General features: G+C 50.4%; 1 protein-coding gene and 1 long non-coding RNA gene across 6 annotated transcripts in view; one reads left to right on the plus strand and one right to left on the minus strand.

The window, feature by feature from the left end:
* The window catches only part of PLEKHA6 (pleckstrin homology domain containing A6), a 143,570-nt gene extending 138,275 nt beyond the window's left edge, over positions 1–5,295 (minus strand). For 2 of the 3 annotated variants that reach the window (XM_018060008.1, XM_018060007.1), the window contains exon 1: positions 4,940–5,295. In XM_018060008.1, coding sequence (XP_017915497.1) covers positions 4,940–5,022 — 83 coding nt within the window. In that variant the 5' untranslated portion in view covers positions 5,023–5,295. The remainder of the gene's footprint in view (positions 1–4,939) is intronic. The other variant, XM_018060009.1, reaches the window with a different exon arrangement.
* LOC102191067 lies at positions 4,803–8,694 on the plus strand. 3 transcript variants are annotated; one of them, XR_001919265.1, is made up of 3 exons: positions 4,803–4,974; positions 7,258–7,562; positions 8,387–8,694. It is a non-coding gene; the product is annotated as an uncharacterized LOC102191067 (long non-coding RNA). The 3 variants fall into 3 exon arrangements; XR_310593.3 differs by lacking the exon at positions 4,803–4,974 and adding an exon at positions 5,584–5,768; XR_001919266.1 differs by lacking the exon at positions 4,803–4,974 and adding an exon at positions 5,584–5,750.

Below are 17,190 nucleotides of genomic sequence, written 5' to 3' on the forward strand. Positions count from 1 at the left end.
GACACTCAGCCCTTCCCCTCTCCTGCGGCCCCGAGACCTCCAGCCCTCGCCCCTTCCGGCTCTCACGTGATCAGCTCCCTGGAACGCACGTGTCTCCACCCCTCAGATGGTCGCAGGGTCACGGAGGGGCACACCCAGCACTCCCCACACCCTCTCCCACGTCCTCCCCCGCCCCGTCAGCTCCGGCAAGAACAGTGCAGCCACAGGTTGCTCCCACCCTGCCCCTGGGCCGGTGGGGAAACTGCGGAACCAGAAGGACCGCGCTCATTGCAAACCCACCAGCTGGAATCTTCTTCAGGGACCCCAATCCGCTGACCCTTGCTGAGTGTTTCCAAGGCCTTCCCACCAACCTCAGGTCCCAGGTTGCTGGGAAGTCCCAGGCCCGCCTTCCTCCCATCCCTCTCCACCACTCTCAATGGATAATATCATCCCTCAACTCAACAGAAATAGAAACCATGAGGCAGGAGCAACCTCCCCACAACACTTATAGGTATGTCCTCACACCCTATAAGGAGTGCGTCAAGGGTGTATATTGTCACCCTACTTATTTAACTTACATGCAGAGTACATCATGAGAAACTTTGGGCTGGAAGAAGCACAAGCTGGAATCAAGATTGCAGGGAGAAATATCAATAACCTCAGATATGCAGATGACACCACCCTTATGGCAGAAAGTGAAGAACTAAAGAGCCTCTTGATGAAAGTGAAAGAGGAGAGTGAAAAAGTTGGCTTAAAGCTCAACATTCAGAAAACGAAGATTATGGCATCCGGTCCCATCACTTCATGGCAAATAGATGGGGAAACAGTGTTAACAGTGACAGACTTTATTTTTCTGGGCTCCAATATCATTGCAGATGGTGACTGCAGATATTAAAAGATGCTTACTACTTGGAAGGAAAGTTATGACCAACCTAGACAGCATATTCAAAAGCAGAGACATTACTTTGTCAACAAATGTCAATCTGGTCAAGACTATGGTTTTTCCAGTGGCCATGTATGGATGTGAGAGTTGGACTGTGAAGAAAGCTGAGCACTGAAGAATTGATGCTTTTGAACTGTGGTGTTGGAGAAGACTCTTGAGAGTCCCTTGGACTGCAAGGAGATCCAACCAGTCCATCCTAAAGGAGATCAGTCCTGGGTATTTATTGGAGGGACTGATGTTGAAGCTGAAACTCCAATACTTTGGCCACCTCATGTGAGAGTTGACTCGTTGGAAAAGACCCTGATGCTGGGAGGGATTGAGGGCAGAAGGAGAAGGGGACAACAAAGAATAAGATGGTTGGATGGCATCACTGACTCAATGGACATGGGTTTGGGTGGACTCCAGGAGTTGGTGATGGACAGGGAGGCCTGGCGTGCTGCGATTCATGGGGTCGCAGAGTCGGACACGACTGAGCGCCTGAACTGAACTATAGTACCTGTCTCTACATTGGACAAAAGGTGGCCCTCTCCCATTGAAGAAGGGTCCTCGTGGGTCGCAATCCACATCATTCCCCATCTTTTCTAGACCCTTACTCTATTGAGCATGGCAGGCTTTACATTCAACGTCTCCCTCCCCCTCACATCCATCACTTCAGCCTCATTCCTGTCTGTGTCTTCCGCTGAACCCTCTGCCTCTCTCTCGAAGCTGCCTCCCCTCCCAGCTCCCTTCTTAAGCTCCTCTTCTTCCTGACCAGACAACCCGGTTAGAAACGAGTTCCTTCTAACAGTCCCCATTTTCTGGCCTGCCATTCACCAACCTCTGCAGCCTGGTTCCTGTCCCCAGCCCTCCCCTGAAGCCACTTTCCTAGAGGTCATTACAGACGCCCCAGTTCCTCAATCCAGTAAACGCTCTCCAGTCTTAACTGCGTGTGGCTTTTCCACAGCTGACATCACTTCCTACGTAGCATCCCTCTCCCTCGCCATCCAGGGCCATGCTACTCCGACCCTGGGGCTGCCCACCTCCACGCTGGGTCTCCACCTGGCCTCTCCTCAAGTGTGGTGCTGTCAGAGACCCTCCCACCTTCTCCCTGACACACTCCTGGGTGGTCCCAGCTGTGCGTGATGCCTCTCCAGTCCCGGGCCCCTCTCTTCCACCTGTAACCTGTACACCTAGCTGCCTCTAGGCAGCACTTTCTGACTGTCCCGTGGGAACCTCAAACTCAGGACTTCCTAGCTAAACTTGTACCTTCCCTAAAATCTGTTCCTCTTCCCATACTCCTGATTTCTATCAAATTCAAGTTAAAAATTCTAAGATTTAGCATTTCCCTGGTGGTCCAATGGTTGAGAACCAGCCTGCCAGTGTAGGGGACCCAAGCCTGATCCCTCATCCAAGAAGATCCCACATGCCGAGGGGCAGCTAAGCCCAAGCCCCACAGTTACTGAAGTCCGAGCTCTAGAACTGTGCTCCCCAACAAGAGAAGCCCCCAGTGAGAAGCCCGTGCAACGCAGCAGATAGTAGCCCCTCACCGCAACTGGGGAAAGCTGGCACACAGCAGTGAAGACCCACTGCAGCCAAAAATAAATAAATACATTGTTTTTTAGCTCAGAATTATCTGGGGCTCTTCCCCTTCTCTCCCCTCATTCCTCAACATTCAGGAAGTAAATGGAAACTCTCAATTCTATGCCTAAAGATTCTCCCCGCCCTTTAGGGAGAAAAGTCTTTAATTCAAGTCTCCTGGACTCTCCTGGACTTTGGTGGGGCTTCCAGGTGGCTCAGTGGTAAAGAGCCCGCCTGGCAACGCAGGAGACAAAGAGACGTGGGCTCAATCCCTGGGTCAGGAAGATCCCCTGGAGGAGTACTGTACTCCAGTACTCTTGCTTAGAAAATCCCACGGACAGAGGAGCCTGGCGGGCTCCAGTCCATGGGGTCATAGAGAGTCTGACACGACTGAGCACAGCGCAGACTTTGGTGACTGCCTCCCACCTGCCCTCCACACCTCCAGTGTCTCCCATGCCGCCCCACTCAGCCCCCAGATCACCATCTCTGCAACTGCCAGAGAGATCCTTCCACAGCACCCGTCTAACTACGTCCCTCCTCTGTTTGAAATCACATTTGGTTTCCTGTCACCTACAGGATCATGTTCAAACCCCTGAGCCTAACACACAGGCCCCTCTGGAGCGGCCCTCCGCTACCTGTTTTGCCACGGCTTCTGCGGCACCCAGCTGGCCCATCCCATCTCTCCTGAGCCCCTCAGAGTGTTTACGACAACCTGGGCTCCAGCAGCCATAGGCGCCCTCCAACCCGCAGGCCTCTGCCTGAGGGCCCCTTTCACTCTAGTCTGTTTCCTCCAGAACGAAGTGAAATGTCTCCTCCTCCAGGAAGCCCTCCCTCAAGTCTTCAGACCGTTAGCTCTATCTTCCTTGTGTTCCTATAACATCATGCAATTACCTCTGGAATGTATCTGATTATTTCATAAGTATTTGTTTGCGTTTTCTTTCTACCACCTTTAAAGAAAAACCTGTGTGTCTTATTGGTTTTTTTTAATCTCAGTGCCCAACACTGCAGCAGACAAATAGAGGATATTCGATAAATGTCTATGGATAGAACAACAAAAAGAGGCTGGGAGGCAAGTAAGAAACTGAGAAGAAAGATGGGAAAAGCCAAATTAACCACTTTATCAGAATCCCTGAGGAGCTTGTGGAAATGCAGATTCCGAGGCCACCCTAGATCCTCTGACTCAGACAGAATCCTTGGAGGCAGGGCTCAGGAACTGGCCTTTTAAACTAATTTCCTTGGGTGATTCTTATGGATTCTAAAGTCTCATACCACTGACCAAAGGGACTCTTGTTTTAATACTGGAGAAGTTCTGTTATTTCAGAATCTGACCCAGGGTCAAGAACCTCAGTGGAGTTAATGTCTAAGATAGTATAATTATAACATCAACTTTGATCATAGTCATAACTACAGAAGAAAAGCCTATGCAAACGTGGAAACAGTAACACCAACAAGAAAACCACTGGCTGCCTGCACTCCTGCAAAGGCACTTTGGAACACAAGGAAGGCACTGCGCTCTGGGCTTGGTGGGAGCTCTGATTAACAAGTGGTTTCATCTCAGCCAAGTACTCTCCATCTCTGCAGAGCTCCCTCGCCTCCCATCTGAAACAGGAGGGGGTTGCATCCAAGCTTCCTTTCAGCTCTAATGTTCTGTGAGCGGCTATCTTGAGCAAGGGAAAACCCATCATGGGTGGGTAACAGTTCAAATGCTGTGCTTCTAGGCTTGCTCTATTATCAGGAGATTTCTATCCTGGCAAAAGATACCTGTAGGAGAAGCAGGCCAAAACAGCGTCCGCAGAGTCACTCTGTTATAATGAGATTAAGCCAGAGCCATTTTGGTTGATGAAATTAATATAACAGTGCTAATATATTAGGGAGAGCAGCAGAGCCTCCCTCTCTAAAGAATGCCAGGTGTATTGCGGGTGCGTTCTTCCCCCTGACCACAGCCCTGTAAAGGTGCTGGAGGGGAGGGGCTGCCATCTGGGCAGCCCTGAGAGCCCGGGGGGCAGACTGCAGGGCGGCAGGAGAGGGTCTCCTGGGATGTTGGCACCTAGCCCACGTCTTCCTGTAGGAAAGGTTGGGGTGGGCACAAGGAAGAAAGGACCCTCCGTGGGCCCTGTCAGTCACCAGTGCTGGAAGGGAAGACCTGCGCGCTGGGCACCAGGTCCAGCCGTTCTCCTCGGGGACCCCGTTCTGCCGGCAGCCAGGGGAGAGGGCAAAGCCAGCACCTGGCCTGCCTCTCCAGGGCAGGGAGTGCTGAGCCTCTGCTGGACCTTGACCCGCTGGGGAAAGGCGGGAGCCACATTCAAACAGGCACAGCGATCAACTTATTAGTCATGCGGGTTGCTCCAGCCACCGCGCCCCCGACCCGGCCTCTCCGGCGGGTCCCCAGCCCCGCTGCCTTTCAAGTTGGACAACTTGGAAAGGAGAGAGGGGGAGAGAAAATGACGGGGGCTCACATACTTGATGAAGAAGACTCTCCCACCGCGGTCAACTCCGTAGGTCCACCGGCCGGGCAAGTCCAGCCAGTCAATCTCATCGGCCATCTCGGAGTCCCGCAGCCCCTCCGGCTCTCTGCGCACCGGGGCGTCGGGCTGGGAGGCGGGCGGGGGGCGCTACGGCGAGCCCCCCACTCCTGCTCCTCCTCGAGGCGGCGACGGGGGCGCGGGTCCAGGCGGTCCGCCCGGCTCCCTGGCCCGGGGCTCCGGCCTCTCGCTGGAGGCAGCTGGCCGCCAGCCGGGCGGCAGGGAGCGGAAGGCTTAACCCCGGCGGGGCCGAGCGAGCCCGGCCGCAGACGCGCGCCGCCCCCGGAGCCGGCGCTCCGCTCCCGCCGTCTCCTGAACTTAATGACGGGCAATTAGCGCGGAGGGGCTCCGCCGCCCCGCTCGCGCCGGCGGCCCGCGGGCAGCGCCGAGGGCTCGGGCCCGTCTGCTCGCCGCGGCCGGGCGGCCGGCGGGGCCGAGCGGGAGAGCGCGCGAGCCGGAGGACGCTCCCCGGAGGGCGCGGGGCGCCAGGCGAGGGCGAGGGCGCTGCCGCCCGGCTCCCGGCCCGCACGCGGCCGCCGCCCGGCGAGCGGAGGGCGGGGCCCCGCGCCGCCCCGAGGGCCGCTCCCGGCCGGCGAGGTCCGCCGCGGCCCGCCGGCCCCCGAGCCCCGACTCCCGGCGCGGGGGGCACCCGCCTGGCGGACAGAGACGGGAATCCTGAACCGCAGGGACACGTCCAGCCTCTGACCCGAAAGGGGGAAGTGCTCAGACCTGGTTCTGCTCGGCGGGAGGTTAGCAGGGGAACAAAGGTCAGATGCAGGGAAGGCTGGCACGGCTGTGAGTAGCGAGGGGCCCCTTCTGGCTAGAATGTCAACCTCATGAGTCAAGCTAGTCCTTACTTACCTGTCTTTCTGAGTACTTCCTCTAAGAAGCCTGCCATGACTAAGGAAGAATCAGACAGAGACCTTCAGATGCTCTCAGAAAGCAACAGCTTTACATGCCTAATTAGTGCAGAAAAGGGAAGGAAAGAGAAAGAGAGAGAAAGGAGGGAAGGAGGGAATGTGTTCCAGGTACGGAACAAAGATCGCAAGCATTCAGTACTAGTATCAAAATGGTATTGCTGGAACCCGCAGCTCTGCGGTCCAAGGGGTTGCAAAGAGCTGGACGGTGCCTGAGCGACTGAACTGACAGTCCTGCTGTCTGTGGTCTGCATCACAGCTGGGCTCCTGTCAGCTTTCCCAGCTTACTCGGGACCTGCCCCTGAGGCTCCCATTAGGTAAACACTGTCCTAATCCGTGTGTCAGACCCAAGGGAAGAATTAGATACCTGTCTTTAGAGGAAGCAGTGTGCCGCTTGGCAGTTGGCAAGTATCTGTTGAATAAGCAAGTTTGCTGTAAGCATTCTAAGGGACATGATGCCTGTCCTACCCAGGTGATTCCTACTCATCCCTTTGGTACCAACCCGTGTGTCACCTACTCCAGAAAGCCATTCTTCCAGGCAGATTTATCTGTGTATCCTCTACGTGCCATGTAACTTTGTTAATGACCCTGTAGTGGAGCTTATCTGGAGAAGGAAATGGCAACCCATTCCAGTATTCTTGCCTGGAGAATTCCACGGACAGACGAGTCTGGCAGGTTACAGTCCATCGGGTCACAAAGAGTTGGGCATGACTGAGCATACGTACGGTGGAGCTTACCACACTATAACGCAACCCTTGGTTTACTTATCTGTCTCCTTCAGAGCAGGGGCTCCATTTGATTCATCTTTACAGCCCCAGCACCTACCTGGGACACACAATTGATATTTGATGAATGACTGTTACTATCCTAAGTAGAAATGGCTCTTAACTCTAACCACAATCTTGTACTTTTGGACCCTATTTAGGGGCCAGATAAATATAACCACCAGCAACATCCGGGTGTATGTGGGGAGAGCTTTCTGGAAAAAAGAACAACCAGTGAGCCTTCTCAGGAATCCTAAAGGCTCAACCTAGGTGTAATGTGTATACATCTGGTAGATACTGAAGCCACAAGATGCCTCAAAGAACATGTCATCCTAGCCTCTTGACTTAAATATAGGAAGCAGAAGAGCAAAGAAGTGAAGGGAAATTTCATGTCACTGAGCAAGGCTCTGCCCAGTGTCCAGGCCAGAACTCTTTCCATTGCATGATTCTACCTCCAACACTGGAAATTCACTCTGCCAACATACAGGCTGATTCTTGGTGCCAGTTGAGGCCCATTCTCCAGAAGCAAAAAGGAACAAAATCCCATAATGCCCAACTCTTTTCTCCCTTTTCAGATCCTACATGTTCTTAGTGATGAAAGCGGCATTTGACAGTAAAGGAGAGCTGCCTCTGAGAAGCACAGGTGAAGAGGCGTGCCCCTTCGCAGCTCCTGAATTGAGGGGTCTGGGAGCGGCAAGGGGTCAGACTCCTCACTGGTCCCCCACTCCCAACCTTGTGAAACACCTGTTAAGGCCCATCCACCAGAGCCACCTGCCCACCCCTATGACATCAGAGGATCTGAACCACCAGGACCGCTGCCAAGATGCCTCCAGGGAAAATACCAGCAACCAGAGCGCTCCCTGTCCAACCTGAGCAACCGGTAAGTGCGGCTTCTTGGGCTGAGGGTGGGTGGAAATAGGGAACAGTATGACATGTTTTTGAAAACATGTATTACACCACTGTCTTCTTGGAGGAGCAGGGGCTCCTGAGGATTTCTTCAAAAGATTTTTGTCTTGTTTATCTCTAATCTAGCCTGGGGTTCCTTGGAACATTTACCTAGACCAAAAAAAAGAGCAAGTGGTTGAGATTTTGAATGTTTTTCACTCGTTTGGAATAAGAAATCCGGTTTGAAAACACTGTCTAACTGCGGTGTATTCTCTCCAATGACTCTTTATATTCTAGTTCTTGTTTATTAATTATGATCAGGATTGATACTGCTAAGCAAAGAAACTTTCTTTAGCAAAGAAACTAAAGACAATTCAGAAAGAGTAGAAAACTCAAATAAAAATAGGTATTGGTTCAACAATTACCCGGAAGAAAGCAGGAGAGATATGTTGGAATGAAAACCTTACCTGCTTTGCAGTTAAGGCAGAAATTTAGTTGTTTGTTTTTCCCTTACAGTAAATTTTATCTCTTTAAAAGCAACAAAGCATGTGGATAAAATACATCAGAGATATTTAGAAGTGATTCTGATTCTCTCATATATTTTGAGAGCTTAAGTCAGTCACTTGAATGTTATTGTGCTTCTGGCGTGGTTCCAGCGGTAGGCTGAAAAACAGCTCCCCAGAAACTGTCCCTGTCAAATCCCTGGAGCCCATGAATGTGACCTTACTTGGATGTAATTAAGATAAGGATCTGGAGATGAGGAGATTATCCCGGATTATTCGGGGTGGGCCCTAAATTCAATGACACATGTCCTTATAGGAGAGAAGCAGGAGGAGACGTGAGACAGACAGAGAGCAGGAGGCAATGCGGCCACAGAGGCCGAGGCTGGCGGGAAGCCAGCACAGAGCCAGGGATGGCGGCAGCCACCAGAACCCAGGAGAGGCGCAGGAGGAGCTCTCCCCCCGAGCCTGCAGAGGGAGTGTGGCCCTAACGCTTCAATTTCAGTCTTCCGGAATCCAGAACTGTGAGAAAATAAATTCTTTTTTGTTTTAAGCCAGCCAGTTTGAGGTAATTTGTTATAGCATCTTGGTAAATTCACACAGTACCTATAAGAAAATAATAAGTTACCGAGGACTGAAATAAATGTCTGTTATTTTTGCTTGTCCCATATCCAGCCTCCTTTCTTCTGTCAATAGCCCCTGGAGCTTCCTTTTGATGTCTAGCTTTTTGCCACTGACTGTTCATGTGGGTTGGATGGGCTGCCCCCCCACTCACCCCAGCTCCGTTGGTTCAGGAAAGTACACATGACTCAGCCCAGACCAGTGAGACTGATTTAAGAAGATCCTAGATCTCCTGGGAAGAAGCCCTTTCTCTCTTGGAGTCCAAGTGGGCAGGTGTCACTTTGGTGCTGCTGGGGTCTTTCTGAGGGGAAGCTTGCTGAGAGCGAGTCCAGTCCAGGAGAAAGTGGACCAGAAGTTGCAGACACACTGTGTCCTCGTATCCCAGAGCCCCAGGACCAGCTTACCAGAAGAGGCCCTATCACTGGGGTTTCTACTTGAAGGTGCCCAGAAACACCCTTGTTTGCTCCAGCCAGTTTCTGTCCCTGACAACTGAAAAAGTCCTAGCCAGGACAAAGGTCAAAGTGTCCTGTGGCCCTGTTGCTTTCTTGTAACCAGTGTTTCTTTGAGAAAGTCAATGAGATAACCACCTGCACTTCTAGTGACTTGAGAATGTGAACTCTTCCAATAATCTAATAATCTAATAACTTTAGATCAAGGAAAGGTCATTTGTGACCATCTGGTCAAAGTCTATAATTTCCCTCTAAAGGGTACTAGAGAACTCAGGAGAAGTACCCGGAGTTGTGGCAATTCCTCAGGAGAGTTGGGACCACAGCTCAGGTCTCCCGAGAACCTGATCAGTAGAAAGCTATATTTAAAGGCATTTGCTTTATCATTTAAACATACTTGGCCAAGAGACTCACAGTTATAAGATAATTATAACTGATTCCTCTGCTCTGTTAAAGAATAATCACAACAATAGTTTTTGTTGAGTGCTGGTGTTTAATAACTATGCAGCAGGCTAGGTCACTAGCCACTGTTAATTATTTTACAGGAACTAGGAAGCAAAGGAAAAAAATCAAGGCCCTCTCTGCTGGGATTATTAATAGATATACGATTATGTAAACATGCAAGAGCCCAAACTAGTTGCTTGATAGCAGTGGTGATTTGATGAAGGCTTTAGAGAGGTGGGGATTTTAGTGCTTATTCTGTCTGCTCCTTTGCCTGTGTTGGATCTTGGATCGTGTGGCTCTCAGCGGCTGCAGTGTGCAGGCCAGGAGCTGCGGCATGCAGGCCCGCGGGCCCCGCCGCTCCTGGCATGTGGAGTCCATGTTCCCCACCCAGGGATCATACCCTTGTCCCCGGCGTTGTGGAGCAGATCCTTAACTTCTGGACCAGGGAAATCTTGAGAGTGGCACGTTTTGTTATAAAAAAAATTGTTGAACTGATGCTGGTAATCAGAGGATTGTGGAATCCTGACATTTCTCTACAGCCGGTTGAACTGAATTACATTTGTTCCACAGATATTTGCTGAGTACCTTCTGTGACCCCAATATTCTTCTAGGTACAGAGGACCCAAGAGTGAATAAAACAGAAAAGTCCTCGCTCACATGGAATTTACATTTAATAAATACATAGTCTTGGAGGACAATGAGTCTATGGAGAAAAATGGGAAGAGTAAAGGATAGGAGGGTAGCGGATCCTGCTATCTTATATCCCATAGATTTCATATAGGGTTGGCAGCAAAGGCTTCATTAAGCAGAAGGACATTTGAACAAAGACTTGAAGAAAGAGAGAGCAAACCATGTGCCACTGGGGAAACATGTTCCAAGTAGAGGAAAGAATAAGCGCAAAGGCCCCGAGGCAGGAATATCCTTGGAATGTTTGTGAAATAATGAGGCCAGCATGGCTGAAGCGGAATAAACAAGGCAAAGGAGATGAGGACCAGTGGGGTGGGGGCCAGTGGGAGAAGCTAAATTATTCCAGAATACGGGAAGAAGACCAGCTGCTATTCTAAATGAGACGGGGAACTACTGGAGGTTTGAGTGTAGGAGACAGGATCATTATCATTTAATGACTCTCTTAGAGGATCATTCTAGCAGCTATTTGAGGTAGAGCAGAAACAGGTTCCAGTTATGAGGTACTGCAATAATCCAAGCAAGATACAATGATGGTTCGGTTCGTTGTGTTGGTGGATAGAAGCAGTGAGAAACCGTCAGATTCTGAGCATCTTTTAAAGGTAGAATTGCTAGAAATTGCTTATAGATTGTAATTGGACTGTGAGAGAAAGAGGATGCACGCACGATTTGCCCTTTCCTTTTCTTTGTGAGTGATGAGAATGCTCTCAAGGCTCACTTCCAAGGTTTCCTGCTACCTGACTACGAGGGACTTGGCCTGAGCACCAGAAAGTACAGAGTTGCCGCTGATGGAGACGGGAGTCGGCTGCAGAAAGAAGAGCAGGCATGGCAGGGAGAGGGGGAACCCCTTCAGCTCTGAGCACGCCATGCTGGAGACGCCTGAGATACCCAGGCAGAGATGCCAAGGAGATAACAGCGTGTATGAGATTAGCGTCTACGCCAGGAGTAGGGAGATTTGGTATTTTTCCGTGGCTAGATGGTGTTAACACCATGAAGCAAGTTGAGATCACAAAGAAAATGTGTGTGAGTAGGAGGAGGCAGAGATCAGGGGCTGAGAACCAAGACACACTACTTTTTAGAGGCCGTGTTAATGAGAAGGAACCTGAACAAAAGACTCAATCACAAGCGGCTAATGAAGTAGGAGGCAAACGAGAGAACCTCCTGAAAGTGAGCCTTGAGTGCGTTCACGTCACTCACGAGGAGGAGGAGTGTGCAAATGTTGCCTGTGTTGCAGAAGGACTGAGGTTAGGCTGGGTTCTGTCTGAGCAGGAAGAGACTTGTACTCCTGGGGAGAGCGTGGAGAGACCGCTCAGGTTATTTTGCGGTTGGTCTGAGAAGGGCCCTGGAAGATGATCGTTTTCGCTAATGAGCCCTTGCTCAGCACGGAGAGGAGCGCCCGAAACGTGCTTCCTTCAAGCCGCGTCTCTGTCCCTGTGCTGGCTTCTCCTGGGAAGGAGGCCAGCCCGAGATGGCTGTCTGACTTCTCCTCCAGGACTGTGTCCTGGGCAAACCCCGGGCGCTGGCAGCTCCCCGGAGCCGCGGCATGGAGGGCGGGTGGGGCAGGCCTGGGAGAACGAAGCATTCTATCATCACAGGCAGACACGGGCAGGCGGGACCTGGAGCCGCTGCTTCCATTTCCTCTCTGGGTCTCTTCCTGAATCGACACCTTGGGCAATGCTCTTCCTGCACTGACTTTAAAGTCTGATCTGGGGGTTTTCTAGAGAATGGCAGCTCGTGCTGACTTTGGCGTTTCCTGGAACTATCACAGCACTTTGGTTCAGTTTAGTTCAATAAACTTACAAGGCACCACTATGCCTGTATCTCTGAAACCATTCCAGCCTTCAACCGACCCGTTCCTTCTCCCGTCTCTGTCACTCACCAACCTGCTGGTCAGGCTTCTACGCTGGCTTCTGGCTCACCATCATCCTCCCCATTCCTGTCTCCCTTTCACTTTGGGGAATTTCAGTGCTGATGGGAAGAAACTACTCAGTGTCCTAAGCTCGCGACACCTTAATCTCTGCAGTTCCAGGGACATTCACCTCCGCTGCAGTCAGTCACTCACACCCAGGGCCATTCCTTGGGCTTTCTCACGACTCAGATTTACTCCTATCTGGAAGACAAACCTCTGATATCCCACGTTCCGACCACGGTTTCGGTTCTTTTAATGCCCTCTTTACTTTCCTCCCTTTACGCGTGTTCCTTGCCTCCTGCAGTAACTTTGTGCTCAGTTGCTCCAGTCGTGTCCGACTTTGCAAGCCCGAGGTCAGCACCTTTAGCCTCCTGACTTTCCTCCTACTCTACGCTCGCTTCGCTTCCTGCGCCGCTCTACTCGAGCTCTCGGCCTGTGACTTTATCCCCTCACTAACCAAGACTCTAGCGCGTGTGCTCTCAGCTGTTACGCTGCTGAAAACTCCACTTGGAATTAATCTGCCCACCTTTTCTGCTCCAAAGCCTAGAAAAATATCTTACCAAGCCACTGTAGGAATTAAACAAATTGATGCCTCTCTCATTCACACTCTCCAGCCTCCCACAGGCCTCCTGTGTCTGTAGTCACTCTCAGCAGCAGACCGTCATTATTCCAAGAGAAAATAAAGGTGGTAAGGAAAGCCCCACCCTAACCTAGAACACCTTCTCTGCAGTCTCCCTATGCCTATTGTTACAACATTGTCTATATCTCTACCCATCTGCCTCTCTTGCCTCCTCTCCGCAGTTACATTTTTCTGTTCTCATTCTTACCGGTTCCTCGCCAGGCTCCTCTGTCCGTGGGATTCTCCAGGCAAGAGTACTGGAGCAGGTTGCCATTTTCTCCTCCAGGGGTTCTTCCTGACCAGCAACTGAACCCTTGTCCCTGATGCCTCCTGCATTAGCAGGCGGGTTCTTCACCACTAGCGCCCCCTGGGAAGCCCTTCAGAAATCTTACTCAAATCAATGATTTCTTCTTCCCTATATTTTCAAGCTTCTCCCTCTTCCAGTTCTTTCCCTAAAGCCTATAATGAAGTTCAAGAATTCTGCCTTAAAAAAAAAAAAAAGCCCCATGCCAACCCCCCACCCCCCATCCCAATTACCTTATCACCACTTTCTCTTTCCATTCACTTCAAGTTTCTTAAAGGAATGCCCTATGTCCTTGGCGTGTCTAATCCCTTATTTCCAGTTACTCACAATCTGGTTTCTGTTCCCTTGGCTCCTTGAAAATGGTTAGAATTTTTCTGACAAAAATGAGCATTTATTTCCAGGTTGCCAAATCCAGCAGACCATCTTCTGTCTCGCCTTAGGTGGCCCTCCTGATCAAATCCAGCAGACCATCTTCTGTCTCACCTTAGGTGACCCTCCTGCTGACAGCTCTGCCCTCTTTCCTGCCTGCAATGGGTGCCGCGTCTGTTTCACCCTCTACACCCCAGCCATCCTGAAAGCCCTACAGTTGATTATCCTTTGTGCCTGAGGCCCTCTTGGCCTGAAGAATCCTTCTGTCTTTTCTTCTTCAATTCCCCTTGAAATCACAGCCCAGGAAGAAGCCCTCTGCCCTGGCCACGTGTCCCACGTCTGCCGCTGTTACAGTACTCCTCGTATGTGAGAGCTCACTTTCCTAGTTCCCTGGACTGAAACTCTTTGGGAACAGGAACTCTCTTCTAAACCTACTCGTTTGTCCAGGATTTGACACAGTTGGCCCCCACAACCTGCCTGGAGCTTTGTTTTCCCCCAGGCCTTCATGACACCACATTTCCCTGGTTTATCTCCCACTTCACTGGCTCTTGCTTCTTAAACTTGGGTTACAACTTCTCTGTTCAACCTCAAAATGTTGGACTATTCCAACTCCACCAAACTCCACCCTGGGCTGCTTCTGTACTCTGCATACTGTCTACCCACTCTCTCTAGGCAATCTCCTCGACTTTTTTTGTTTTAATGTTTAGTTATTTACTGGCGCTGCAACTTGTCTTAATTGCCACATGTGGGGTCTTTCATTGTGGTGTGCAGGCTTAGCTGCCTGCAGCATGTGTGATCTTAGCTCCCCAACCTCCCAACTAGGAATCACACCCGTGTGCCCTGCATTTCCAGGCAGATTCTCAACCCCTGGAGCAGAGGCAAGTCCTTCCTCCCTTGTTTTAAATCTCATCCGCATGCTGCTGGTTCCCGAGTTTCTGCTCGAGTCTGACCTCTCCCCTGGGCTTCAGACGCACAGATCCGACTGCCTGCTCCTTGTAGGCAGGACACAGTGGAGGCATGGGCCAGGCGGCAGTGTAGGTGGAAAGGGGGGGTATCTGGAGGGAGGGAGAGCCAATTGATTGTGAGAAATGGAAACCTAGGTGACTTTTGGGTTAGGATGACCAACAATCTCTGTTGGCCTGAGGCGGAGGGGTTTCCTGGGGCGTGGAGTTATCAGAGCCAAAACCAGGACAGAAGTGACAGTGTCAGTCGCTCAGTCACGTCTGACTCTTTATGACCCAGGGACTGGAGCCCGCCAGGCTCCTCTGTCCACAGAATTCTCCAGGCAAGAATGCTGGAGTCGGTAGCCATTCCCTTCCCCAAGAGATCTTTCCCAACCCAGGGTCCCAAGCAAATCAGGACAGTTGGTCATACTGCTCCTAGGCTTGAGTGGCCAAGAAATGGAGTGACTGTTAATTGAACCATATTCTGAGATAATGAGGACTCAGGGAAAACTAATTTGAAGATGTATTAAGTTTGAGATGCTTATTAAACATCCCCTTCCTCCTTGTCGCCAAACATAGTAAAGCTGGCCCATTATAATTTCTCCTCCTTCTTCATCTGATCAGTCACTGAGTCCTGTCAACCATAATACCTTCGTGACTCCCCAACTCTCCGTTTCCAGTCTAGCCATCTCTGGTTGAGCTCATTGCTTCCTACCTATACTTGTACAAGAACACCCCACTTGATCGCTCTTCTGGCTTCTTCTCAGTTCAGTCCAGCCACCAAATGACCATTCCTAAGGAACCAGTCTGACCATGTCACTGCCTGGCTGGCTTGACACTTTATGTAGAAGCAAACAGACCACACTGCTTAGCATGGCTTTCAAAGTACTCTAGCATTCAGACCCTGCATAACAAACCTATCCTCCATCCCACAGAACCTCACCCAGTCTGACCAGCTTATTAGAAATTTCTCCAACATGCTCTCTATATTCTTCCATTTCTACCTTTTCTCTAAACCCATTTTTTTCTACTTGAAGTGTCCTTTGCCTCCCTATCCTTTAACTCCCCTCTTCCTCCAACAAACGCCAACCCCATTTCTATTAATATTTACTGAGAGAATGAGTGAAGCATCATAGTTAAAAGTATGGACTCTGGAACCAATCAGGGCTTAACTCCCAGTTCTCTGCCATTCCCTAGCCGTGTAACCTTGGGTAGGTTGCTATGCGTCAGGTCCCTCATCCATAAACCGGGAGATATATACACATATCACATAAGATACATTAGTTGGTATTCTTATGTGTCAAATATGGCACTAAGAACTGTTCATACATTATCTAATTTAGTCCTCCCAACTTCTCTGAGAGGTATTATTATTATTAAAATTTTAGGCATGACCCCTTAATATTCAAGGGCACACAGCTGGTGGAAATGGGAAACTGGAATTCAAGCCCAAGTCTGCCTGGATCAATGCCTAGGTTTCCGTCACAGCACTAGAAAGAGCCCTAGGAAGGAAACCAGAGAGGTCTGATCCTTTAAACTTCCGCTTAGATGGAACAGGCAGCGAAGACTGTGTGCTCTGGAAGGAGGACAGAGAAAAACAGAATCAAGAGGAAGTAACGTTAGGATCAGAGTCAAAGGGAGGTGATGAGCCAGTATATAACCCCTCAGGTGAAAAGAAATAATGGTACATTACACATGGTTATGATCTTAATAGCAATAGCAGGCTATGTTCCCAAAAGCAAGGTCAGAATTGTTACTGGGAAAAGGTAAACTGAAACTGTTAACTTGAGGAGACAAGTGCTGTGTGTAACATTCTAACCCCAAGGGACCTAGCACAAAACCAGGGACTCAAAGAGTTTAGGAGCTGGACGAGGCAATGGAGTGACATCGTTAAAGTACCGAAAGAAAAAAAATTAACTTAGAATTCTTTGGCTAGTGAAAATATCATTCAAAGATAAAGGGTTAGCCCGCACTCTGGAGCCCGTGAGCCGGAACTACTGAGGCTGCAAGCCACAACTGCTGAAGCCTGAGTGCTCCCTGGAGCCCGCGCTCTGCAACAAGCAAAGCACCCACAGTGAGGAGCTGAGCGCTGCAACTAGAGCAAGCCCACACACAGCGGTGAGGACCTCGCGGCTGCGGCTGTCCAGTCGTCCCGTCGTGTCCGACTCTTTGCGACCCCATGGACTGCAGCACGCCAGGCTTCCCCGTCCTTCACCAACTCCCAGAGCTTGCTCAAACTCATGTCCATCGAGTCGGTGATGCCACCCAACCATCTCATCCTCTGTCGCCCCCTGCTCCTCCTGCCTTCAGTCTTTCCCAGCATCGGGGTCTTTTCCAAGGAGTCAGCTCGTCACATCTGGTGGCCAAAGTATTGGAGCTTCAGTATCAGTCTTTCCAATGAATATTCAGGACTGATTTCCTTTAGGATGGACTGGTTGGATCTCCTTGCAGTCCAAGGGACTCTCAACAGTCTTCTAAAACACCACAGTTCAAAAGCATCAATTCTTCGACACTCAGGCTTCTTTATAGTCCAGCTCTCACATCCATACATGACCACTGGAAAAACCGTAGCCTTGACTAGACGGACCTTTGTTGGCAAAGTAATGTCTCCGCTTTTTAATACACTGTCTAGGTTTGTCATAGCTTTTCTTCCAAGGAGAAAAGCTTTTAATTTTGTGGCTGCAGTCACCATCTGCAGTGGTTTTGGAGACCAAGAAAACAAAGTCTATTACTGTTTCCACTGTTTCCCCATCTATTTGCCATGAAGTGACGGGACCAGATGC

Source organism: Capra hircus, chromosome 16 (genome assembly GCF_001704415.2).
Source record: "Capra hircus breed San Clemente chromosome 16, ASM170441v1, whole genome shotgun sequence".
NCBI classification, from domain to species: domain Eukaryota; kingdom Metazoa; phylum Chordata; class Mammalia; order Artiodactyla; family Bovidae; genus Capra; species Capra hircus.